The 26,732-nt window shown below is 43.5% G+C and overlaps 1 protein-coding gene across 5 annotated transcripts in view; it reads right to left on the bottom strand.

Annotated features, from left to right (window-relative positions):
• LOC102455323 (T-cell surface antigen CD2-like) overlaps positions 1-23,052 on the bottom strand; it is a 28,435-nt gene extending 5,383 nt beyond the window's left edge. The window contains exons 1-6 of one of the 5 annotated variants that reach the window (XR_012897683.2): positions 22,895-23,046; positions 21,573-21,842; positions 10,503-10,763; positions 5,498-5,635; positions 3,886-4,005; positions 1,775-2,291 (exon numbers count right to left, since the gene is read on the bottom strand). Coding sequence is in view for 4 of the 5 variants with exons in the window: in XM_075909220.2 (XP_075765335.2) it covers positions 4,876-5,063; positions 5,498-5,635; positions 10,503-10,763; positions 21,573-21,842; positions 22,895-22,949 (912 nt within the window). In the remaining variant the exon portion in view is untranslated. The other 4 variants (XM_075909219.2, XM_075909220.2, XM_075909221.2 and 1 more) reach the window with 4 other exon arrangements.
• Positions 23,053-26,732: the final 3,680 nt, after the last annotated feature.

Below are 26,732 nucleotides of genomic sequence, written 5' to 3'. Positions count from 1 at the left end.
GATCCAAATCATAGTCAATTCTCCGTTTCTGTAGACCTTTACATTTAACTAACCTCCTCTACTATTATTGTACTATTTTGTTCTGTAATTTTTTTTAATTCTACCAAGCATTTTAAGGGATACAATATATTTGTAAGTTGCCATACAAGCTAAAACTAATTTATTATGGCTTCTGTGACAGAAGAAGCTATAGTTAAGGCTCAGTTTCCTTTCTAACCCTCATTTTTCAGTGGCTCATCATGACTTTCTCAGCCAGATTCTTTGGGGCTGCCATTTTCTATGCCTAAAATCCCAAAATGCAATTTATTTATGAAGTAAGAGCAAAATGAGTTTTAGACATTTCCAAATCAGAGAAGCCAGTTCAAGCTATCCTTCTACAGGTTGCTATTGAAATGCAGTACATGCATACCTCAGTTGTTCTTGGTATGTTGCCAGAAAACTTAAACATACCGGCTGTGTCTAGACTGGCAAGTTTTTCCACGAAATCATCTGATTTTGCGGAAAAACTTGCCAGCTGTCTACACTGGCCGCTTGAATTTCCACAAGAACACTGACGATCTCATATAAGATCGTCAGTGTTCTTGCGGAAATACTATGCTGCTCCCATTCGGGCAAAAGTCTTTTTCCGAAAGACTTTTGCGCAAAAGGGCCAGTGTAGACAGCATAGTACTGTTTTCTGCAAAAAAAGCCATGATTGCAAAAATGGCGATCGGGGCTTTTTTGCAGAAAACTGCGTCTAGATTGGCCACGGACGCTTTTCCGCAAAAAGTGCTTTTGCGGAAAAGCATTCTGCCAATCTAGACGTGCTTTTCCGAAAATGCTTTTAACAGAAAACTTTTCCGTTAAAAGCATTTTCGGGAAATCATGCCAGTGTAGACGGTAGCTACCTTGTTTTATAGGCCTCTGTAACAAAAAGGAAGAATTTTAAATGGGAAGAAAATCAGCTCAGTTCAGTAAAAGGTTGGATCATTAAAGCAGAAGTGGTTGCACATGTGCATTAACAATGGCTCTGACCTCTAACATGCTGATTTGCATCAGCAGAGAGTGTGAACTGCAGAGCACCTTACAAAGGAGGCCAGTTTCAAGGTCACCCAGCAGCTCAAGGGCACAGCTAAGAACAAAACCTGTATTTCCGTAGTCTCAGTCCGGTGCTCTGTTCATCAGACACCCTTGATTTCGTTTTTGTAGCACCCCTTGTCAATAACCCCTGAAGACATAGGGCATGCAATTTTGATTAAGGATGATTGAACCAATGGTAGATTATGGATAACTCAGTTAAGGACCAAAGGGGTAGCCGTGTTAGTCTGTATCTGCAGAAACAACAAGGAGGCCTATGGCACTTTAAAGCCTAACAGATTTATTTGGACATGAGCTTTTATGGGCAAAGACTTACTTTGCTTTGTTCACAAAAGCTTATGTCCAAATGACTCAACTAAGGCTACAAATGGTCTGGTAGCACTTTATAGACTAACAAAATATGTAGATGGTATCATGAGCTTTCGTGGGCACAGCCCACCTCTTCAGATGACCAAAGTTTTGAGTTTAGGATGTGCAGACCCAAAATAAATAGGAGAGAAGGGGGAGAGGGGAAAAAAAGGAGGTGGGTGGGAGATAGGGAGCAGAGGGTATGGAAAATCAAAGGAAAAACAGGAAGGTAGAGCTGGGAGTCAGTAAGTATCTAAAGATTGGGTAGTTAAAATGAAGCAGATAAGAATCAAAGTCAATAGATAGTATCCTTCCTGACATAGGAATCTATACAAAGAGCTGTTCGCACCTTCATTTAATGTTAGGTTGATAGTGTCCCAACCATCCTTCATCACAATTGAATCCATTAGCATGAGAATTGAATTTGAGGATGAATTCTAATTCCAATGCTTCTCTGTGTTTCTGGCTAGTACAATTGGTTTGTGACAAGACCCAACACTTGAAGATCTTTTAAACAGTGATTGGGAAGATTAAAGTGTTCCCCAACACATTTCTGTATGTTCCCTTTACGTATATCTGATTTGTGTCCATTGATTCTTTCCCATAGGCACTGTCCAGTTTGTCCAATATATATAGCAGTGGGGCATTGCTGGCATTTGATGGCATAGATCAAATTACTGGATGTGCTGTCAAATGACCTTTTGATTTGGTAGCTTCTGTTGTTGGCTCCAGTGATAAATTTGCCAGTATAAATATGTGGCCAGAGTTGGCATTGCATTTGGTTGCAGGGCTGGGTTCTGGGATGCCTATGATGTGGTTGTGTGGCATGGTTACCGGAAAGTAGTCGTTTCAGATTGGGGGCTTGTCTGTAAGAGAGAAAAGACTTTTCTACAATCTTCAGATACTTATTGACTCCCCTGTCTACCTTCCTGTTTTTCCCTTTGATTTTCCATACCCTCTGCTTCCTGTCTCCCACCCCCCTCCTTTTTTTCTCTCCTCCTCCCCTCCTATTTATTTTGGGTCTGCACATCCTAAACTCAAAACTCCGGTCAGCTGAAGAAGTGGGTTATGCCCCGGAAAGCTCATGATGCCATCTACATGTTTTGTTAGTCTATAAAGTGCTACCAGACCTTTTGTTGTTTTAGCCTGTACAGGCTATCTCGGCTACCCCCTGAAGCTTCTCAACTAAGGCTGTCTTCAGTAAAGAACAATTAAAATGAGGCAGTGGATACAGATGCCTGAGGTAAGGAAAGCCTCACTTAGAAGTGTCCCAGCTAAGGCAGCTTCAGTTAATATTGGTTAGTAATTTAAAAATCTGAAAAAGTAAATGCAAAAAATTGAATGTAATGCATCAAGTACTTCAGTAGAAGATTAAGAAACCAGTTTTTACCACCACACTAACCTGACCACATTACACATATGCCATATTTTCTATTCCTGATTTCTTTGGTAGATTTAAATGTGAATATATTACTCCTCATGACCCAATTCAACACAGCAACACAGCACATGCTCAGGTACCACTGACCTGAATGGGATTTAAGTATGTATCATAGAATCATAGAATTGTAGGGCTGGAAGACACCTCAGGAGGTCATCAAGTCCAGCCCTCTGCCCAAAATAAGATCAACCCCAACTAAATTACTCCAGCCAAGACTTAAAAACCTCTAGGGATGGAGATTCCACCACCTTCTTCCTAGGTAACCCATTCCAGTGATTCACCACCCTCCTAGTGAAATAGTTTTTCCTAATATCCAATCTAGACCTCCCCCACTGTAACTTGAGACCATTGCTCCTTGTTCTGCCATTTGTCATTACTGAGAACAGCCTCTCTCCATTCTCTTTGGAACCTCCCTTCAGGAAGTTGAAGGCTGCTATCACATCCCCCCTCACTCATCACTTCTGCAGACTAAATAAGCCCAAATCCCTCAGCCTCTCCTCATAGGTCAAGTGCTCTAGCCTCCTAATCATGTGTTTCTGAATTAGCACATTTTTTAAGCATTGTGTTGAATAAGAATTATTTAAAGAATCAGGGTCAATGTTAGTGACTCCAGCTTATACAATGTACCAGCTTTGCAGCGTGGGGAACTAAAATTACAGTAAAATTGCAATTCTGTTTTTTTAAAAGCTATTTTTAGTAAGCAGAAGGTAAAATGCCATTTTCTGCCCCACTGCAGGAGGCACATTAGTGGGGCAACTTCTTAGGCATTAAAGTTGCAAGGCCACAATGCACCAAGAGCTGACAAAGGTGTGTGCTGTGGTGGCTTAAGGAGATACTGACAGCACACAGTGCTTGGAAGCCTGCCTTGCCAGTGGCCATGCAGCATATCCTTTCTGGTTTATCGCTAGACTGTCCAGCCAACCCTTTCCACTCTCAATAGCATGCACCGATTTTATCCTCCTCCAGTTTCCTAAATGAATTATTGATCAGGCATTTACAACCCAAGTCTCGGTACCAACCAGGTTTTGGGGGGCTGTCCTCTGAGGCAGATGGCATCTCATGGTGGTCTCCATTTGGGGGGCTCTTTGTATCCTCTTTGGAGATGACTGACATTGCCATTCCCTCTTCCTTTTCCTCCTCTGTGGGAAAGCAGATGAAAGATTGCAAGGAGCCAGGACCCTGGCCCCACCCTGCATAGACTCTGGGAATATCCCATGTGCAGCCTGGCTTTTCACACTCACCTCGGTCTCCATCTCACATCGCCCTGGCTCCAGTCCCAGAGCAGACCGATACAAATTGCTGGCACACTATCCATGTGCCAAGCTGGGAGAGTTGGCAGGATTGTCACTGGAGGTGTCATGGCTATGTCTGACCCAAAGTGACCCACTAGGAAGCAGAGAAATTCCCATGCACCTGAAGGCACCAGAACGAACTGCTGTTTGCTGTTCAGGCAGCAGCATGTTATCAGGGATGTGATGACAGCCAGGGATACTGAACCCCCTCCACAAAAGTAAGCTGGGGCATCCCAATGAGGCACACTGGTAAGAGAGTGGCCAGCGGGGGCAGGGCTCTGGATGTTTCCAGGCATGGTACACAAGTAAGACTCCCATGCTGGTGCTGGAGATGGGCAGCCCAGACCTCCCCTTCCGGCTCCCTCCCTCCCTCCACTTCTACCCTGCACCGGCACAGAAACCCAAATCACTCCTCTACTCCCTCATGGCCCTTGGCCCCAGTACCAGATGGGTAGGGGTGGAGGTGGGAGGCAAGGCCCCAGCCTCAGTGGGTCTAAGCCAGCACCCATAGTCCCTGGGCAATGTGAACACAGCACACCCAGGATCCAGCCCCACAGCTTGGGTGGCGAGGCAGCACGGTCACTGCACCTTTGCCAGCCCTGGGTATACAGTGGCCGAGCAGCATGGTGGCCACACTCCCAGCCCCAACCTCCCCTCCTGCCTTGAGGCTCTCCCCCCCCCCATCCCAACCTTGTGCCCCAACTCCTGAACCTCCCCTCAGTGCTCTGAGCCCCTAATAACCCCACCCCTGCCCTGTGCCCCCCTACCTCTGCCAACCTCCTGCTCTGAGCTCTCCGCACTCCGTCTCACATTTACATTTTTTACAGGTACTGTTGTATTGCACCCCTCGGCCTTCTGCCCTGAGCCCCCTTCCCAAGGGGGGTGGGGCTGCAGTATAAGAGTACCTGTAAGAAATTGAAGTTACTTTCACCCCTTGTCTGACCTCAGAGCACTGAGGGCCTGATTCTGACAGGAGATTCAGCAGGAGTAGCAGGCAGTCAGCTTCTCTCAGGATCAGGTCCAGACAGAGCCACAGTGCTTCCTGCCCCCTCCCCTCCGATGTTTTCAGCACAAATAGCTCCTGAGGGGAAAACAAAATTGTTCCTTCAGGAACCCACCAGCAGGAGATATTTCCCCAGCAAGGAGCAGGTTCTTACAAAGCTCACCTTTACTGGGGCAAGAGCAGGGATGGAAGGAAAACAAGACGGTCTACAAAGTCCAGTCGGGACCTGTAGAGAAGCTGCACCAACCCCAGCAAGGTGGGAAAGGGAGCTGTGTTTAGACTGTCCTAGGATAGACTCTTCTCACCCCACTAGGAAACAGAGAAATCCCCACGCACCTGAAGGCACTGGAATGAACTGCTGTTTGCTTTTCAGGCAGCAGCATGTTATCAGGGACGCGATGACAGCCAGGACTACTGCACCCCCTCCACATGCCGCCAGGATGTAATGGAACAAAGGCTGGAACAGCAGGTCTCCTGCATGAAGGACCCAGCATGTTAGTCAAAGGAACTGAAGCTTGTCCTTTGGAGCTGACAAAGCCCTGCAGCTGATTAAAGTTAGGTGAGGATCCTGAAGAGGTGGGTGGACTGGGGGAATTAGGAAGGAAAGGTGGACTATGTCATTCCTAATTATGTTACAGATTTCTCTTTATTCCCCTTCCCAGCCTGAGGTAATATGAAGTTATCAGCATGAGACACAGACCACACATGGCCCATCAGAAGGTCATAGAGGGTGCATCTACACAGCACTGTAACTCAAAATAAGATGCCCAATTTGAGCTATGCAAATTGCGTATCTTATTTCAATGATATTTCGAAATAGCTTATTTTGTCAGACAGTGCCAAATTTCAAAATAAAGCACTATTCCGAAATATCCCTTACTCCTCATAGAATGAGGTTTACAGGGATGTCGGAATGGCGAGCCCAAAATAACAGGCTTTCTGTGAAGACGCGGGATACCTAGTCCAGTATACTCTGGTATCCCAAAATAGTGTTGCAGTTTAGACATAGCCATGCAGGTTGGTAAATATTATCTAGTACCTGGGGATTTGTCAGCGATGCAAATTTAGATAGGAACTGAACTTACTTCTGAGAGGTAGAGAGAAATTAACAGAAACACAGGCAGATGGCGCAATAGAATTACAGACCAACTTAGGACATTCAAAAGGAAAACACTCTGCTTACAAATATGATCAATTAATGGAGCCATATTTTATCCTAGTATAAATTCATTGAAGTCAAGGGAATTGCACCAGGGTTAGATTTGAACCACTGGTTTTATTATCACTTGGTTCCTTTTTTATCTACTACTGCAGTGGTCCCCAACGCGGTGCCCGCGGGCGCTATGGTGCCCGCCGGGCCATTTCTGTGTGCCTGATGAGTGAACAAGGCTGGCCCTGCCCCCGGGCGCATGGCGCATGGCGCATGGGCAGTTTCGGCCCCCTGGGTGTACGGCAAATGGGCAGCGTCGGCCCCGGGCACGCAGCACATGGGCGGCCCTACCCCCGGGTGCACAGCACGTGGGCAGCCTGGTCGCCGGGTGTGCAGCACATGGGTGCGCAGCGTTTGGGTGGCTCTGCCCCCGGGTGCGTGGTGCAAGGGCTGTGCCGGCCCCGGGCACACAGTATATGGGCGGCGCTGGCCCCGGGCCCGTGGCACAGGAGCAGCACCACCCCCAGGCACACGGCACATGGGCAGCACCGGCCCCGGGCGCATGGCGTTTCAGCAGCCCCACCCCCGGGTGCGTGACAAAAGGTCTGTGCCGGCCCTGGGTGCGTGGCATATGGGCGGTGCCAGCCCCTGGGCGCACGGCACAGGGGTAGCACTGGCCCTGGGGCCCCGGGCATGCAGCACACGGGCAGTGACGGCCCCGTCCCCAGGTGTGTGGCACATGAGCTGTTCCAGCCCTGGCGCACGGGCAGGCCCACCTCTGGGTGTGCAGTGCAGGAGCGGCGCTGGCACCGGCACTGGCACTGGCACCGGCCCCAGGAGTGCGGCGCATGGGTGGCGCCAGCACCAGGTGTGCGTCGTATGGGTTGCCCCGCCCCCAAGTGTGTGTATGACCCCGCCCCGGGTGCCCGGCAGCCCCAAAAGGTTGGGGACCACTGTACTACTGTATTCTCTTACCTCTAACTAAGCGTGTCTGGCAACCTGTATCACTAGTCAGCTTGTCTTGATAACTACAGTAATTTTTGTAGCTATCTTTTATGGTTAGCTAGCTTCTCTGTCTAGTCAATTTATCTATTCACAGCATCTTTCTCCACGGGGATCAAACACTATTCAAAGTATTTGAAATAACAACAATAATTAATATCCTTTCAAATGTCCTATGCATCTTCTTAGTTTTTTAACTTCTTCTGCACACTGAACAGACATCTTTATCAAGCTACTTATAACTCCCAAGTCATTTATTTTAGATCCCACATGATCATAACCCTTTGGTGTTCCTGAAAAATTTAAATTATTTTAGTCAATGCATTTTATGTTAACAATTACGAAGGATGACTTTCAGCTGCCATTAAGTTATCCAATGCTCAGTGTATTTAGATGCATTCTCAGCCTTATAAAAACTGCATTTGTCCATTTGCCTGGAGCAAGTAATTTGTTTCTGGCAGGTAAGTAGAATATCATCAGCCCTTTTCTAACTAGTGTCATCATCATGGTGATTAGAGGGGGAAGAATACAGAAAAAATAATCGGTCATTTAAAACATTAAAATTCTCTGCAGTGGTATTGGAAACCCTATTTACACACTGTTCACAAACAGAGTGAAGTAATATTTGTTCTCAGAGAGCAAAAGTGTCACCAGTTCCCCAAACGGTGCTAATACTCATGCCAATATGTGTTCATACAGCTTTTCACAACGGCAGTGTATGCACATGAAATTCCTTGAGGGGTTTGTGATCTGGAAATAAGGAACAGAGAGTACACTCTGGAACTGATGTGGCCCTACAGTGCATACACTGAAGGATGCTTGTCAACTCCCTGCATTAATTACCACAGGGCTTAATCCACAACACATTCTTATCAATGGGAGTGTTTCCAACTGTATCCGTTGGCTTTTGATTGAGCCGTCACCAAACAGTTTGTAATAAAACCATCGGATGAAATTTATTCTCATGAAGGAGACATCAATTGCAAACAGTAAATGAATGAATGAAATCAGAGTCTACAGACAATGTGCAACCAGGGTAAAGGTTGATTCTAAGTAAATAAATTGTGGTAAATTTTTTGCCCAACACTAACAGTGAGGGAGGCTGTGGTGATATTTATGAGCTGGTTAATCTTCTTGCCAATTCTGTACAGCTGCCCCAGGTAACACAACAAAGCACCATACGATAGCTGAGTCCAAGAGCCAAAGAATGATGGCATCAGGGACTGGTTTGTTTGGTGAGGTGCTGGATGTCTGAGTGAGGAAGGTAGATCAGAGTAGGAAGTTACCCCTGGTTTTTGATTGTGGGGTAGCCAGAATGGCACATATGGATGAGCCCCAGTTTTGAGTGGCGGGGAAATGATGGGGATAGGAGTGATTGGCCCCCTCTACCCAATGCCAGCTAGGCTTGGAGGGGGGGGGGGGAGAGATAGATGCTCTGGCCAGGAAACCCATAAAATATGCACCCCAACATCCCTCACCCATCTCCCACCTCAGGTGCATGGGCTCGACTCCGCCCACCTAGCAGGCGCTCCAGTCTCGTGAGTGGGATTGGGGACTTGTCTGGTTTCCCCTGCCTGCCCAGTGCTCCAGCTGGGCCCAGGGAACAAGGTTGGGGCTTGCTCTGCTCCTCCCGCCTGCCCAGTGCTCCCAGCCACAGAGTGCGATCAGGAGGCTTGCCCCATTCCCCTGTCCCGTGCTCCCAACTGCAGAGTGAAATATGGGGCTTGCCCTACTTCCCCTGCCCCATGCTCCGAGCCACAGAGCAGAATCAGGGGCTTGCTCCACTCCCCCACCTGCCTGCCCCATAATCCCAGCCATGGAGTGGGCTATGGGGCTTATCCTGCTCCCCCTGCCCTACGCTCCCAGCTATAGAGCAGGATAGGGTACTTGCCTACTATACCCACCAGCCGCTCCTGCCAGGGAGCAGAATTCACTCCTTGGTACAAGTGCTGGGCAAGTGAAGCCTCTGGCACCACCCCCTGGTTCGGCTGGAGCCCCATGTAGAGAGGGGCAGGTTCCCGCGTCCTGGATGGAGCACCAGCTGGTATCAGATACGTACGACTTGTCAGTGGGGATGGCCCATGTCAGTTTGGAAAATACATTGTAGGGATGTCAGTGTGTAGACAATTACACAATTAACCGACACGCCTGGGCTTACCGCTTAATCATGTCGACTACACACACTCTCCCCCACTCCTTGCTGCCTCTGTATAAGAAGCAGTGGGGAGCAGGGAGCGGGAGCCAGTGCTCATCAGGAACTGGCTTTAAGCAGACTCACCATGAGCACCAGATCCCCTTCCTCCACGCTGTCTGATAGAGAGGCAGCAGCACAGAGAGCGAGGGGGCAAGTGAGAGCCGATACACACGGGGAGCCAGCTTTCAAGCAGACTCCTTGCCTGTGCCAGCTCTGCAGACCCACCTTCGGCCCTCCCCCTCCCCGCCCCCTACAGAGATAGATGCTCTGGCCAGGGACCCTGTAAAACATAAAAATGTGCGGGGGGAGGGGAGCAGGCAGGAGTCGGTGCTGCGGGGAGCCAGCTTAAAAGCCAGTTCCCCCCCAGCACCAGCTCTGTGGTGCCACCTTTCCCCCTCCCCTGCTATCTCCACACTACTGCCTCTAAGAGAGGCAGCAGCATAGGTGGAGAGGGGGCAGGGAAGGCTGCCACAAAGCAGCCCCTGTCCACAATGGCCCAGGCTCGCCGCAGACAGTGGCTGCTCTGTAGCAGCAGTCCTCATCCATGGGGATTCAAGCTCCCCGTGGACAGGGACGGCTGCCACCCCGCACTGCTGCCTCTGTATCAGAGGCAGCAGCATGGGCTGGCAGGCAGCTGGTCTGCATGGGGAGCTGCTTTTTAAACTGATGGAGAGGCAGCAGTGTGGGGTGGCAGAAGGTTTCCTGGGATTGGGGCCAGGAGCAGACAGGCTGCTGGCCCCGCCTCCAGGGACTATCGAATAGTCATGTAACTACTAAGATTTCATGAGTTTACACAACTATTCAATTACATGATAGCTAACGTCCCTAATACATAGTAGGACCTGGATGCAGAGCTGCAGGGGGATGGCAAAGACAGAGGAGGGGAAGTGGAGAGGTACTTGTCCCTGCATGTAGATACAGGCACTGACAACTTCTCACAGCCCTGCCCTAAAAGAGGGCAAAAAGCAAGATAAACTGTGGTGGCCATCACTTACCTTCCTCACAAGACAGCTTGATAGGGGAACTCTTGCTGGTGCTGTTTCCATGGTGAGTATGACAGACAAGCTCTCCAGTCACCCGTTTCTCCAAAATAATCTTCTTGCCATTATCCGTAATGCAAGCCTCAGTTGGGTTCAAAGCGTGTCCATCCACACTCCAATCAACAGTGACACTGGAATTGTCAAGTGCATTACAGACTAATTCTCCTCCCCCACCAGGTAGGCAGCGGATATGAACTGCTGGGATTTGGGTTGACTCTTGTCAGACAAGATGGGTGTCATGAAAACAGGAGAGAGAACAGAGACAAGTTAACCAAACACTGAGATGAACCAAAGTGGGCATGTCTGTCATCCAGACACAGACCACAGCAGCATTTGCTACCTGTTTGCACAGAAATAAAAGAATGAGATTCCCAATGGCTGCAATGTCACCAACACCGAGACATTCATCTGAAATCCCACTAGAACCTGTCATAACCCTGCCATCCTGCCAATTTCCATCTTCTTCCATGACACAGTTCTTTCTCCTAGTCCAGCAATCCTCAACCTGCGGCCCAACTACCACCCAGCTGAGGCTCATGTGACATCCTAAAGGCCATACGAGCAGTATATGTAGAGTGTGGATGCAGCCCTCAGAACACATAGAAAACTGCATTTGTGGCCCACAATGGTAAACAGATTGAGAACTACTCCCTTGCCCCCTCTTGCAGCTTCACCAAGGCTGGTTCCTCCTCCTTCAGTTTAGCAGCGCCTATCAGCTCCCCAGCTACTGCAAGAGATCATTTGCGGGATACTCCCATGTGATTCTAATGGGTAGGCTGCACAATGCTCCAAGAGAGGACAGAAGCTTCCCAAAGTCCTGGTCAATACGCAACAGGAGAATATGGGGATATTTCACCCCATATCCAGTGACCCAATCAACCCTGAGCATGCGACTAAATATCACTGTATATAGATGAATATCTAATGTCATTTATTCCCTGAAATACTTCTGATGTCCAAGCTATTGGCTATTATTCTCTTTAATTCCATTCGAGTTTCTCTTCTATCACTGAAGCAAACGATGCAGAGGTTGATTGACCTCTGGGAAGAAAATCTGTCAGATGAAAGTAATCCTGGCTTTGTTTTGTTGATTTCCAGATGTGACCACATTTTTCTGTTGCTGATCAATTCAATTAACTATTTACCTGAATCCACATGAGATATTGATTAAAACTCTTTTCAAAAGAACAGTAGTTCCATCATACCAACAGTCCTTAATCTTGGAGACCTCTTGTGAACATAATTATTTGGTCATCTCAAACCTTTTATTTCACAGCATCATAAATAGAAATTATAAATGAATATGTATATTGTACTCTTCAAGGTGAATTGAATCAAGCCCGAACTGGGCAAACAATAGGCAATAATTTACTCCTCACCTTTTCGGTTCATTTAGAGTATGTCTACACTGCACTGTAACTCAAAATAAGATACACAATTTGAACTACGCAAATTGTGTATCTTATTTCAATGGTATTTCAAAATAGCTTATTTTGTCATTTGGCGCTGTCTACACAGCACCAAATTTCAAAATAAAGCACTATTCTAAAACGTCCCTTACTCCTCGTATGAGGTTTACAGAGGTGTTGGAATAGTGAGCCCAAAATAATGGCTCCTGAAATAGCATTGCAAAATAGATGTAGGCATATTGCCTGCAAATCATCATTTATTTTGAATTTTTCCAGATTCTGTATTCAAAATTATTTGTTACATAAACTCTTTGAATAATTTCTGACCTGTAGCTTGTAGTTTGTTGAGAGTGTTTGAAATTTAAACTGTGCTCATTATGCTTATCAGGCCTCTCTCAAATATCCCTCATTGAGACATGACGTTTATTTTAATTTCAAATGTACTTATGTTTCACATTAATATAATGGTCTTTTTATATTTTTTGTTGAAAATGATTTATTTAAAAAATAAAGAAGCATTAGTGAGGTTATTAAAAGGGATCTTTACACTAAATAAATGAATCCCAGATCACTTTAAGTTTCCCAAGTGAATAAATTTGTGTCTCCATCAGTTTGGCCCATTACAATAGATTATTTTCTATAGTTGAATCTTGGTAGGTAAAGTGTGGATGAGACCCACAGGTCACCTGGGATATTTCTGTTCCTTGACTATAAAATAGGTGTCTGACATGAATATTCATATTCACAATCTCAAAAATCACTTTCCTTGAATATTATCTTATCTATAATAGTCACCTAAAATACATTGCACCCATGAGCATTCCTGCCAGTAACATCTTTCATAACTCTGTGCCTAAAATCTGCTTTCCAGAAACACACAACGTACACTACTATCTTTGAAATGCGGGCGGGGGGAAGGAGGCATCTTCTCCTGGTACCTTTACACTCCCAATGGGCTCAACGGATATGATATGGCAATATGGGTGCAGAAAATATCTTTTTATTTGCATGCTACACTGTGGCATTCTGCAGAGCTAAAAACCTGCAACCTAGGGCTGCTAATCCAGTTAGTGAGAACCAAAGTGGCATCTTGGAAAGAATAGGACACCTGATCCTTCAATTAAGCTCTCAGATTCAACAATAATGGATTCCAAACAAGGGACACTTACCGGACACTTACAGTAAGAAAGATTTCATGAGAATGTGGTTAAGTTCAAATTCATACTTTCCTTTATCTTTCTTTGCCATATTCTGCAGTTGCAGAGAGCCATTCTGCAAGCATATACTCTTGTTACAGTAAGTGTCATTCTATATCTGGTCCTGGAAAGAAGAACAATTCTTCTTTCCCTCTTAAGTTCCTACCTCCAGCAGCTCCGCCTCCTCAGAGCTTAGAGCTGAGACAGTGTATAGGGAATCCAACTCTCAAAAGGCAAAGTGGCACCCGCTTGTGAATTACATGAGCGTCCGTATGGTAGTAAAAATAACTTACACCAATATAGCACCATTCATCTGAGGATCTCAAAAGCTTTTGCAAACATGAATCAATTAAGACTCACACTGTCCTTTTCCATAGTGGAGGGATGTAGGAGCTACTGCTAAATGACATACCCAAGGTCATAAGGAGAACTGAATCCCAAACTGCCATTACCTGATTTAACCAGCAAACCACATACAAAGCCTCCATGGCTATCTTTTTCAGGTGCTTTCATAGCTGCGTACATCAAGGCTATAATGCCTGGTTAGTTACAGATAGTTTATAAAAAAATCTGTCTTACTTTGATCTGACGGCCCCTTTTCATGCGTTAGCAATTACAACTCTTGATGCTTTCCATAGCCCAGTGGTGACCTTACAAAGGTATCTGAGCAAAATGAACATTTCTGCTCACCTAGGTGAATCCACGCCAGTTTCATAAAGAAAACCCCACACTTACCATCAATCATGGTTATTATCACCAGCACACATTGCAGAGTAAAAGGTGATTTGAAATCCATTTTAAGGAGCTTTTTGCATCGTCTGTTGAGAACAGGATCTGGCTATACGGCTAAACGAATCTGCTGCTCAGGAAATGATGTCAGAGGCAGGAGCAAAAGAAAAAAAACAACACACCCATACTGGCCAGACTGAACAACGTATCAGAATAGACCTGTAAGGTTCCAGGTGGCTGATCTCACGCTGCAGTGACATGAGCCATGATCTGCTGACAAGGCCCTGCACCCAGGAGCTGGGTGTGTGTCAGAATGGGATTCAGAAAGGGAGGGGAAAGGAGTCTCCCAACCATCTGCTCAGGTTTAGGAAGAAGCCAGTGCAAAGCCTCTCATGAGCAATGGAGGAAACACCTGTTTCCTACACTCCCTTGTTCTTTTTCAATTTTGGGTTGATTGGTTTAAAGTGCGGCAAAAAAAAAAAAAAAAAAAAAAGAATGGGCCTGGCCAAAGAAAGCAATTTGTACAATCACAGCCTGTTTTTCAGAGGTTTTGAGCACCACCAACTGCCTCTGCAGTCAGGGGGAGAGGCCATCATTGAAAATCGGGTCAGCATTATGAGGCTGAACTTCCTGGTGTTCTCTCAGGAACAGGCTCCATTGTCAATGCCACAGGAGAAATATATCATGTCTGAATGGGTGATGGGCAACCCCTGTGAAGTCTGATGGCTACGAGAACTTGAAGTGGGTTGGTAAGGAGACTCATTAAGCTGGTGGATGCTCATGCAGTGTTTGATTTGATGTGACTGGAAGACAGGAGGCAGGGAGAGAGAATGAGTGTGTAATCATGTCGGGAGTGTAAGGCTGTCTCACACAAGAGTCTGTCTGGATTCTGTAATATGTGGGCTGGAGATTTTGGAATGTGATGCATCAGCTAAAGGGTGATACTGTAAAGCAGATGTCTACATGCCACAGCAAAAGGTTTAGACCTCCTCCCTTGGTCCTGTGTATACCAGCCCTAATCCAGGTGTCCAGAGCCTCAGCTGATGTGATTTCTATAAATAGAACTACACCTATTTACCCCATTTGAGAATATAGCCCACTAGTACAATTTAAAATCAGATCAATCTCACCCACTTGGAAGAAACAGGATTTCATGATAAAATATCTAAGCTTGTATTTTTAAGGTGCACTTGGATTATATTGCGATTATGAGCTGATTTCAGAGTTCAACTGGAATACTACCCGCCGCAATGTTGCTGAACTTCATACGAAGCACATACACCTCATTTGGCTGCCAGGTAATCTGAAGGCAGTTCTGAGGTGTGGGTTTGTGGATTTTTTATGTGTGTTTCTGAGAGACACTTAAAATTACGTCCCCTATTGTTGAAATTCTTACTGCGTCAGACTATCCCAGCTTGACTGCTCAGCATCCCAGCCTCGTATTTTGATGCTTCATAGCAATGTCAGCTGAAGCCACTTTTAACTTATCTCTGTCCAAAATCTACAAAATTGCTCAAGGCCACAGCAGCTTCATCCTGTAACTATCATAGGCACACAGAACAGACCCAAACTGATCTATGACATGACAGAAATAGCCCTGGGAAGAGCAGTGGTGTGCGTCATCAGACACCCGCAGTGGAGGGGAGAGGGGAGAAAGAAATTTACAGTAAGCATCACCCTTTCATTTCCTGCTCTGATGCTAAAATTAATTGAGGAAAATGTCACTTGCAAACATAGAGCTACATATTGTCCTCAGATGCGCACTTTTTGACCTAGGGGCATATTTTTGCTTTTATATTTTGGGGCTGGCTGCCTGATTGCCATCTGTCTTTGCTATTCTAGAATCAAGAGCAAGGGAGCTTGGAGGGGGATAAAAATGGAATACTGAAAATATCAGAATGTTAGAGAAAAACTCCCAGACAAAAATCTTTTAATGCTGGGGAGTCAGGAAACGGATCATGCAGATTTAGGACCATATCTCAGTAGCACCAAGGCAACCTTACTAAGCTCATGTAGAGATTTACAGCACAAATGGGAGAAAAATTAGTCTTCCAATTGCAGCTACACTGTTAGAAAAGTGACTCCATGGCTACGACATTATAGTATTCTGTCTTTAGTCTGTCTCGATGATTCCAGACCAGAAAGGAAATAATAATCCTATTAACTGTGCACAGTTCAGGACTGGCTGCAGCTTGATTTGTTATATAAACCATCTCCAACCTCCTTAACTCCCATTCCTTCCCCCCTCCTCTGAACCAACTTCCTTTTGGATTAAATGGCTTGCTCTTCTTTCCAAAGATCTGTATATTGCCATACTTTAAATATTTCAGAAGGTGCTCCACACACTACCTGTAGTCTCAATATAATGATCATAATGAGCAATTATCTAGCCCTTTGCATCTTCAGACATTAACTAACACATCCTCAGGACCTCTCAGAGAAAACACTTCCCCTTTTTGTGTAAAAACACAAAGGGCTTTATATAGATATTTAAAAAAACCTGGTGGGGGTTTCAGATCATTAACAGAAACCACACGTAGATGTAGAAATGAAAAATGCATACATTTTGAAGGTGAACTAAAATGCAGTTGCCTGCCAAGTCCTAAATTGGAGGTTCCATTTTCTCCTTCCACAGCAGTGAACATCACTAACCACTACAGCAGAGAAAGGAGCTTGGTTCCTTTCACTATATTAGGAGTGGGTGGGGCAAGGGAAAGATAGAGGCCAGAATTCAGGCCTGAGCAGGTCAGAAAAAAGGAGGAAATAAAGTTCAGACCTGCTGATGTATACATGTACTTATTTGTGAATGCTAACTCTGCATAACTCTTCTGTTTAATGAGTTGGCATCTGATTAATATTAATTATTAGTATTATTTATTATTATGAACATATGTCAGGCCATCATTATTTGGGGATATATTTATAACACGCCAGTCCTTTGGGACCCACTCCTATTAAAGTTAATCATGAAACCAGAGGGCAGGAGCAGGGGATTTTCCATTTTCTAGATGATGCATGTGGAGAAGGCGATAAAATGACTGCTTTGCATTGTGACCCATTTGCTGTGCAGTTGGAGATCTTGCCTACACTTCATGGTGTCTAGAAAGTTGAGAGGGTTGAGAGGGACCTTGCAATAGGCAAGATCCTGAACATGTCCCTTGGATAAAATACAAATAAAATGCAGGTATATGGGAATCCAGATACAGTGCCCTTCAGATTCAGTATAGATTGTTGATATCATTTATAGTACTGTAGCATGTAGGAAGGAACAATCAGTTTCGCACATACAGAATGGGAAGCGACTGTCTAGGAAGGAGTACAGCAGAAAGGGATCTAGGGGTTATAGTGGACCACAAGTTGAATATGAGTTAGCAGTGTGAGGCTGTTGCAAAAAAAGCAAACATGATTCTGGGATACATTAACTGGTGTGTTGTGAGCAAGACACGAGAAGTCATTCTTCCGCTCTACTCTGCCCTGGTTAGGCCTCAGTTGGAGTATTATGTCCAGTTCTGGGCACTGCATTTCAAGAAGGATGTGGAGAAATTGGAGAGGGTCCAGAGAAGAGCAACAAGAATGATTAAAGGTCTAGAGAACATGACCTATGAGGGAAGGCTGAAAGAATTGGGTTTGTTTAGTTTAGAAAAGAGAAGACGGGGGGCAACATGATAGCAGTTTTCAGGTATCTAAAACGGTGTCATAAGGAGGAGGGAGAAAACTTGTTCATCTTGGCCTTTGAGGCTAGAACAAGAAGCAATGGGCTTAAACTGCAGCAAGGGAGGTTTAAGTTGGACATTAGGAAAAAGTTCCTAACTGTCAGGGTAGTCAAACACTGGAATAAATTGCCCAGGGAGGTTGTGGAGGGCTTCCATTTTATAAAAGCCATATATGGGAAGTTTCTCATTGCACCTCTAATTTAGATGCTAATATGACTGATAAGGGGCCCAGCAGGAAAACGCCTTTATCAGGGGTGGCCCATCCATATAGGCAAACTAGGCGGTCACCTAGGGCGCCAAGTTAAATGGGGCACCAAATGGTGGCGCAATATCATTGAGGAGTTTGGAGGTGGGGGCGTCAATTGCATGGTTTGCCTAGGGCGTCAGTTGCTGGCAGCTAGTCTAGGGCTGCCCCTGGCCTTTATGCCCTGGGGATGATTTCTTCTCTCTTTTTTCTCACTCTCTCATTCTGCACAACATCTGTGTAATTCCTGACACTGACCCCTAAAGATGAAAGATCTGCATGGCTGGGTCCATGAGCATCTGCGTTCCTGCTATGGCCAACTACATGTGTAATAGCACCATTGCTGATAAGCCATGTAGACTAAGACGGGGAGAAAGAAACACAGAGTGGGATGAGGGGTAATAACAGTTCTAAGGCTAGACCGTGGAGCATTTCCCTGGTGCAGGGATTGTCTGGAGGAAGAGGCCTCCTGCACTGGCAGCCCCAACATTCAGGGGCATAATGTGGGCTGGATAAGATGCAGGATAAAGCAAACCAATGCCCAATCCTCCACTGGTGTGAGGTTTCCAGAGCACTAAATGTGACATGGCAACTCCAAATCAAGGGACCATTACCAGCATGTTGCCAAACCCAAGCATATAAAATCATGCATAAAGCCCTGACATCATGAGATTTGGCTAATAGTCCTTGATGGACCTATGCTCCATCACCTCAATTAAAGTATCTAGTTCTTTTTTTAATTCAGTTATGCTTTTGGGCCATCACAGCATCCCATGGCAAGGAGCTCCACAGACTAATTGTGCTTTCTGTAGAAAAAGCATTTGTATTAAATCTGCCACTATTCATTTCAGTGGGTAAGCCCAGATCTTTATATTGTGGGAAAGGGTAAGTAACACTTCACCATTCACTTTTTCCACCCCATTCATGATTTTATAGTCTTCTATCATATCCTCTCTGTCAATCATCTCTTTTCTAAGCTAAGAAGCCCTAATCTTTTTAGTCAGTCCTTGTATGAAAAGTGTTCTGTACCTTGATGGGTCTTTGCTGCTTTTCTCTGAAATATTTACTGTTTCACTATATGTTTTTCTGACTTAGAGACAATCAAAACTGGATACACTATTCAAGGTGTGGGAACACCATGGATTTATATAGTGACATTATGATATTTAGTCTTATTGTCTATCACTTTCTTAATAGTTCTTAACATTCTGTGCATTGAAATGAACTTTCAGAAAACTATTCATGCTAACACTCAAGAAAGAGTTCTTGGCATTAACAGTTACATTTAGGACTGATCTTTATATATGTGTCGTTGGGATTATTTTTTCCAATGGAGGTTGATCTGCACATTTCAATGTTGAATTTCATCTCACATTTTCTTGCCTGGTCACCTAGTTTTATGAGATCCCCCTGTAACCTAAATATATAGAATCATGAGCTTTCATGAGCAAAACCCACTTCATCAGATGAATTGAGTAGAAATAACAGAAACATATACACACACACACATACAGAGTGCTTTTTTTGTGTGTGGGGGGGGGGGGGGTAAGAAAAAGGTGCCAGTACTCCAAGCTCAAAGTCATTGAGGGGAAAAAAAAAAGGAAAAGTTGTTCCAGGGGCCAAAATGTGGTTGCGGCCCCTTCAAGAGCCACGTGTCCCAGGAGCGCTTCCGTCGGGAGTCAAGTGCCCCAGGAAACAGGTGCTTGTACGCAAAGGGGAATCCCATTCAATTCAAGTAAAATGGGAAAATAGGTGCCGGTACACCTTCCTGGAGCAAACCATCACAAAAAATCACTGCATATATATATAACAGCAGAAGTACCTGTAAAATCTATGGTCCATGTTAATGAGGTGGCCCATACATAGCTTTTGATGTGGAAATGCTAATGGCAGGACAAATTGGCTTTGTAATGCGCCAACCAGTTAATGTCTTTGTTTAGACCCAGGGAAATGGTGTCAAATCTCAAGGTAAATTCCAGTTCTGCCGACTCTCTCTGTAATTGATTAGTGAAATTCTTTTGTAAAAGAATGGTTATTTTTAAATCCATGGATTTAGCCATTATTCTAAAAAGGAATGTCACTATTTTTAAACCAGTTACTGGTTCATGAGAGGACCATCCTTCTTATTTGCATCTTCCCGGCCGGTCGCCATTCTTGAAATGTACAAGTCCGAACTAACTGCCCGGGTCTACAAGTGGCAGGGACCTGGTATTTGGAATTAAAGCCCTAAATCGAACTACCTGTTATTCCTTCTGCAAGGAGGTTTAACAGGTAGTTCGATTTAGGGCTTTAATTCGTAATACCGGGTCCCTGACAGACTTTTACTTTATTTGACTCTGTGCTTTCACCTATTGTGCCTTTCTTCCAACAGGGTGACCAGCTCTGTCATTCCTATATATTTTGTAGCTTGATATTGCTATGTCTCACTGACTATCCTCAGTCCACCAAGTTTCAGTGATATACAGTATACCTATAGTCTCATCTAATGCCAGGCACTCCAGTTCATCCGTCTTAATATTTAGACTTTTAGCATTTTTATATGAGCACTGGTACCCTTTATCAATATTCAGTTGCTTACCTGTCCTTTACTAACTTCTTTCTTATCCTTTTTACTGGGATACAGAGTAGCCCCTTTAAAGAATTCATCACTAAGGGACGTCTCAGCCTGAACTGTACAATCCTCTAGCCCCGTTGGCTCCCACATACACTAAATTTAAAAAATCTTCTACAACCTTTTTACTTTTATGTACCAGCAGTTCAATTTCATTTTTAGTGCAGCACAGACCTCCTGCATAGACCACTTCTACCACAAAGATTCCCAAGTTCTTATTGAACCTAAACCTCTCCTCCCTATCCTGTGATTTATCCAAGCATTGGCATCCTGAAGTTCTACTGGCCTTTCACCCTGTGTATAGAACTAGAAGCATTTACTGCTACCATGGAAGTCTTGGACTTTAATCTCTTAGTAGCTTAAATTTGGCCTCTGAGACCTCTCTCCTACCTTTCTCTATGTCACTAGTATCTACATTGCCACAACTACCAGCTCTTCCCCAGCATTACCTATTAGGCTATCTACATGTCCCATGAGTTCTGCTACCTTCACACCTTTCAGGCAATATACCATGCAGTTTTCCTGGTTATCTCAAAGACTTATTAACATCAAGATATATCACATCTACCACTTTCTTCTATCTATCAGGCCAGTAACCCTGTCTAAGAAGGAAATTTGATTGGTTTGACATGATTTATTCTTGACAAATCTATGTATTTATTACCTTATTGTCCTGTAGGTGCTTACTAATAAATTGTTCCAGTATCTTTCCAGGTATCAAAGTTAGGCAGACCTGTCTGTAATTTGCTATGTCCTTTTTGTTTCCTGCTTTAAGTATAGATACTATGTTTGCCCCTTCCAGTATTTTGAAACACCACCAGTCCTCCTGAGATTGCCTATTTCAGAGCCTAAACAAGGTTTTAGGAGCCTAATTTTAAGCTCTTATATTTGGAATTCTTGATCCAAGGATGGGCACCGGTTAACAAATAATACAATAATAAAATGCATCTGAAAACTTTAGGTCACTCTAAAGGGACCAAACCAATGCAAAACTACCAGGAAATAAAATGAGATACATAGGATAATAAGCAGAAAAAAACATCAGATGCTATCACAAACTTTGATGGGTCTGTTCCACCCAGCCCTAGAGAGCAAGATACTGAGATTACATTTTTACACCTACCATGTACATACAGTTGGAAAATTCTTTGGTAGACAAGATTTCCAGTTACGTTGTACACACTCACTGTGTATTGCCCTTCATCCTTTTTCTCTGTATTCTGAAGTGCTAAGGTTCCATTAGAAAATGTATTAATACGATCTGTCCTGTTGCTTAACGAAGTATTCTCCTTCTGCCACGTGATGTTAGCAAGCTGTTCCAAGTCAGGATAATCGAGGTGAAATGTAACAAAACCACCCAGGGTCCCATTCACAGTTATCACATCACTGTGGACTGGAAATATGACAGATGCATAACATTTTTAGTTACAGAGCAGCACAGTATGTTTCTGGACATGTTAATCAGATAATACACATTTCTTAACTTTAATATATCTAGGTATCCTAATTATTATATCAGGAGTCTAGAAAGTAGGATTCCTGAGTCCTATTCCACCTCTGCTACTAACTTGCTATATGATCCTGGGCAAAACATTTAATTTCTCTCTTAATCAGTTTCCCTATCTGTAATTGAGCTAATATCATCAATATCTACCTCTTCATACTTGTAAGACTCAAATAAGTAATTTTTCGAAATTGTTTGAAATCTCTAGATGACATCTAAAGTATAGGACAGTGGTTTTCAATCTGTGTTTTTTGGACTCCTGGGGATCTGCAGACTATATCCAAGATTTCCAGAGGTCCACACCTTCATTTGAAATTTCAGGGGTCCACAAATGAAAAAAAGGTTGAAAACCACTGGTGTAAGATGTCACTAACCAGTGTATCCTCAGACAGAAGGTGGGAAATTTCCAGCAGCTAATTGTAATCAAAGCACTTTTCGCAAAGATGCAAAAAAAATACAGATACAAATTGATTATCAAAGTATCTACAGCCTTTTTTCAGCATGAAAGCAACTCTCTCTCTCTCTCTCTCTATATATATATATATATATATAGAATAAATAGTTTGTGCATCATGATGATGATTATCATTGTTGTTATTATTATTATTATTCACGTCGGCATTATCTTTGACATTCTTAAAAACATATTGGAACCATTTGGTAGTGAGGTTGTCTATTTAAAAAAAATATCAACTTCACTAGAAACAAAGGTTAGGATAGCCATAAATACAATGTAACAAAAGAATCAGGGAATTTCATTTTACTTCATTTTAAACTATACATCATTCAGGGCTCATCCCGCACACTTTGCATCCAATGACAAAACTCCTGCTGATATCAGCTAGGGCAGGATCAGATATTTCCTCTGTGTTTAATAAGCACCTTGCAGTGCTAGTAATTCACTGACAAATAAAAAAAGTCTACAAATAAATAAGTCTTACCTTGGAGGATAGTAAGTGCGCACAGTATAAACTGCAAGGCAAAACTAGATGACATGTCAGAATCGATTTTTGCTCGATACACGTAAGTTTATGGACTTTTTAATCATGAACCCTCTACATCCCAATATGTTTACTGACTCCTATCTGGTATCTCTTGAAGATTGTGAATATACAGAGGCAATGCTTAGAGTCTCTTTAATCATTTCCTCAATGACTCACAATAAAGCACTCACATAGGGACAGTGGAGCTACTCAAATAGATACCTTGTGGCTTTCCTCATTCTATCAGACAGATTCCAAACTTGTTACATACAAGCATGCTCATAAACTTGTGTGTTGTCCACAGCATCGTGGCTGCTTAGAAGCATGCACTACAACTACACAAGCCATTTTACAGCAGGAAACAACATTTTTCATATTCCTAATGTACAAGAACCCACTGGAGTGAAAATTGCATCAAAGGTCAAAAATGAGAAAGTGCTGGTTTCTTTGGTTTTGGAACCAAAGGTCCAGAGACTACTGCTAAACTAGGGAATTAATTCAGTTACCAGTTGGGATTGCAGTGGTGTAAATAGCAATGGTATAGAATGCTCATACTACACACTCTCCATACTGGGTAGTAGAAAGGAGCAATGTTCATAGGAGTCACTATTTTGACCCCCATGCTGGCAGATGAATGGCTATATCCATCGAATATCACATACATGTGGGGGTTACAAACTTCAAAGATATGTCCAGGATCTTTCTGCCTACAGAAAAGGAGAAATCTGGCCTCACTTCTTTGGATAAAATACAGACAGAGTAAGAGCAAGAACATTTCAGGAAAAGGACAGATTTGTAGAAATCCAGATACCACACTTTTTGGAGAAAATACAAGATAGTCAGGGGACCCCAGCCACAAGGTGAGATACAGGAATATGGTCCAACTCTTCTAGGAAGATGATGGACACCTTCTCCCCACCTTTTGAAGTTTAAGTTTCCCTAATTTTAGAACCCATCCATTCAATTATCTAAATCTGGGTAACTGTACACTGCACCTTGAGTTTATGTGCTGAAATGGATTAATCTGGCCATAACTGAAGCATAATATGCAAACCTTTCTTTCATACCTTCTGCCATAATGAGTAAACTATATTGATGGGGGAAGGGAGGCTGCTATTTAAAGTAGAAAACTCATGCTCTTTCAATGTTGACCATCAACAAGAAAGATTTCCAACCAATGGTTGTTTTACCAACTGTCATGACCTAGAGACAAGTGTTTCCCTAGTAAACTAAACACTTCAATCAATATGTTTAATGATGCCCTTTTAAAGTAATCATAACTTTAGTTACTCTCTCCTGAGGCTTCTCTGTATTAATGCCCAGGCTCTTGCAGACAATATCAGGCCACCAGTCAGTGGCATCATTTCAGAAAAATGTGGAGAGGGTAAAGAGAGGGGCAGAATTGTGTCAGCACAGAGAACATTATATGTTGTGTTGCCATATTGTATATGAACATAAGAACAGCCAGACTGGGTCAGACCAAAGGTCCATCTAGCCCAATACCCTGTCTTGTGAAAGTGGCCAATGCCAGATGCCCCAGAAGGAGTGAACAGAGCAGGGAATCATCATGTAATCCATCTCCTATCATCCATTTCCAGCCTTTGACAGAGGCTAGGGACACCACTCCTGCCCGTTCTGGCTAATTAGTATTTATGGACCTAACCTCCATGAATTTATCCTGTTCAAGTCTTGGTCTTCCCAACATCAAACTATCAGGCAAAGTTTTGGAGCCAGGAGGTGAAGAGTGAAGCAAAGATTTACAAAGTCTGTGGGGTTGGCAACTACCCCCCTTGTCTCATTGCAAATGACAGCCCTGACTCCAGAGGCAACTGTGGCAACCATTTTGGATAAACAAAAATGTGAAACATGCTAAATGTTGGCGATTTCTCCCTCAGATGATTTATAATCTTATAATTTTATTGAGCAGATTGTTGGTCACACCTCTTTCTGGGGGAATGCATGCCAGAGGGCAAAAGAAGTACTGTTGTCATCTTGCAATACACTTTTCCCTCTCATACATGCTGGTACCTTCTCATAGCCAGTCTTGAAAAGCTGTGATGTTTCTCCCTTCTGCATTCAGTGAAGCACATCTTCACTTTTCCTAATGAGACTTGCCTTAAAACTAAATATGATTCCATTTCAAGCATCGTTGGCTCATTAAATCCAATAGAATCATCTGTGTTCCAGAGTCAGCTACTCCCCATACATTGCACTGGGCCCTCTCTCTATGGCCATTCTGGTTCTGCAGCTGGGTGCCTTTCCAGTCGATATGTTGCAATAAACAGAGAGTGTGAATTGAGTCTCCAACACTCACCATCCATTGTACTCACTGATTTTCAACATTTCACTGGAGTTCAGTGTAAGCCCTGAACTAAGGAGCAAACAAGGCTGCACAGTATTCAGTGTTTATTAATGCAGTTAGCTTGAGCTTGCTGTTTTTATTCTGGAGAGTTAAAACATTCTTAAAAATAATCCCCTCTAATCCCAATTTCAGATTCTGTGTCATAGTTGAGCCCCTTGGGAGAATGTTATATTGTTGGGTTATGAGTTTTGTCGAAGGAACCAAGTTTGAGGAAATGGAGCTCAGGCATTAAGTTAATCATGACTCAGTGAACCAACAACTACTGACACTGATAATCTTGCTGGTTGCTGAGAATGAGCTTTTCATGAAATTGTGCCTGTTTGACCCGCCTGTAACACAGGTGTAAGACTTAGTTGCCTACATCCCAGGGACGATAACATGAGACTTAATTAATATTCATTAAGTGTGTTGGTATCCTTGGACAAAATACACTCTACATTCTGCTTATAGAAACAGTAGTTTAGAGTCTAGAGATGAGTTAAAATATACTAGCTGAGTTTATGAAGAGTTTATCTGAACTGTATATGATAGAGACTCTTGTACATGCTTCCACAATACCCAAAACATAGAACTCTTCAGCAGGATATCAGGTGATGGCGCAGTGAAACACAATTTACAAGAATGACACCATGAAAACTACCTCTCATTGGCCGATCACCCGAATAACATGGCTATCAGCAAGTGAAAGCCAAATTAAACACTGCTATAACTGATATGTACGGCATACTACAAAACAAAACAAAAAATCTTTATTATAAGAATTATGTACCACCTAACATAAGAACTCGTAAAATATAGTATCTGATTATTAAGGATTTAAATCATTGCAGGTTAATATGTTTTAAAATTCAGCCTATTTACTAGGCATGCAACAGCTTTCTACTGAAATAGACCCATGTGCAACCTCCAGGCTGAAGCTCAATGTACTTTCCTTTTCAAAGTAAATTTACTAGAATTAGCATCTACGTTATCTATGGAGAGTTAAGATTCTGAAAAAAAAGGCGAATGATTTTTTTTTCTGTCTACTTTGCATTTGAGCCCAGAACCGGAAGTGCTGAAATACCGTGAGCAAAGCTGCTCTCATGCTATTTACATCAATGACTCTGGAAGCCAGAGTGACAGAAATGGTCTCTTTTCATGAACGTTCCAACCTCATTCTGTAAACCCACATTATTTTCACACTTCTGATAAGATAAGTGGAAAGACCATTTTAAAGTTTGATTCTCTGTTCAGACAGGTACCCAGTCTTTAATCCTTCTGAGATTCACTCATTAGCAGGTGATAACCAACATCTGGTTTGAAAGCCAGACTTTACTTGGACGCTGTACATATGAACACAATATAAGGCCTGGAAAAAAAAAATATGAGAAGAACCTAACCAACTCATAACTTCACTCTTGTCGCCAAGGATTTGTTATAATCTTTGCAGGTAGC

The sequence above is a fragment of the Pelodiscus sinensis genome, chromosome 1 (assembly GCF_052426305.1).
Source record: "Pelodiscus sinensis isolate ZL-2025 chromosome 1, ASM5242630v1, whole genome shotgun sequence".
In the NCBI taxonomy this organism is placed as follows: Eukaryota; Metazoa; Chordata; order Testudines; family Trionychidae; genus Pelodiscus; species Pelodiscus sinensis.
Note: the sequence above shows the minus strand (reverse complement) of the source record. Positions and strands in the feature narration are given on the sequence as shown.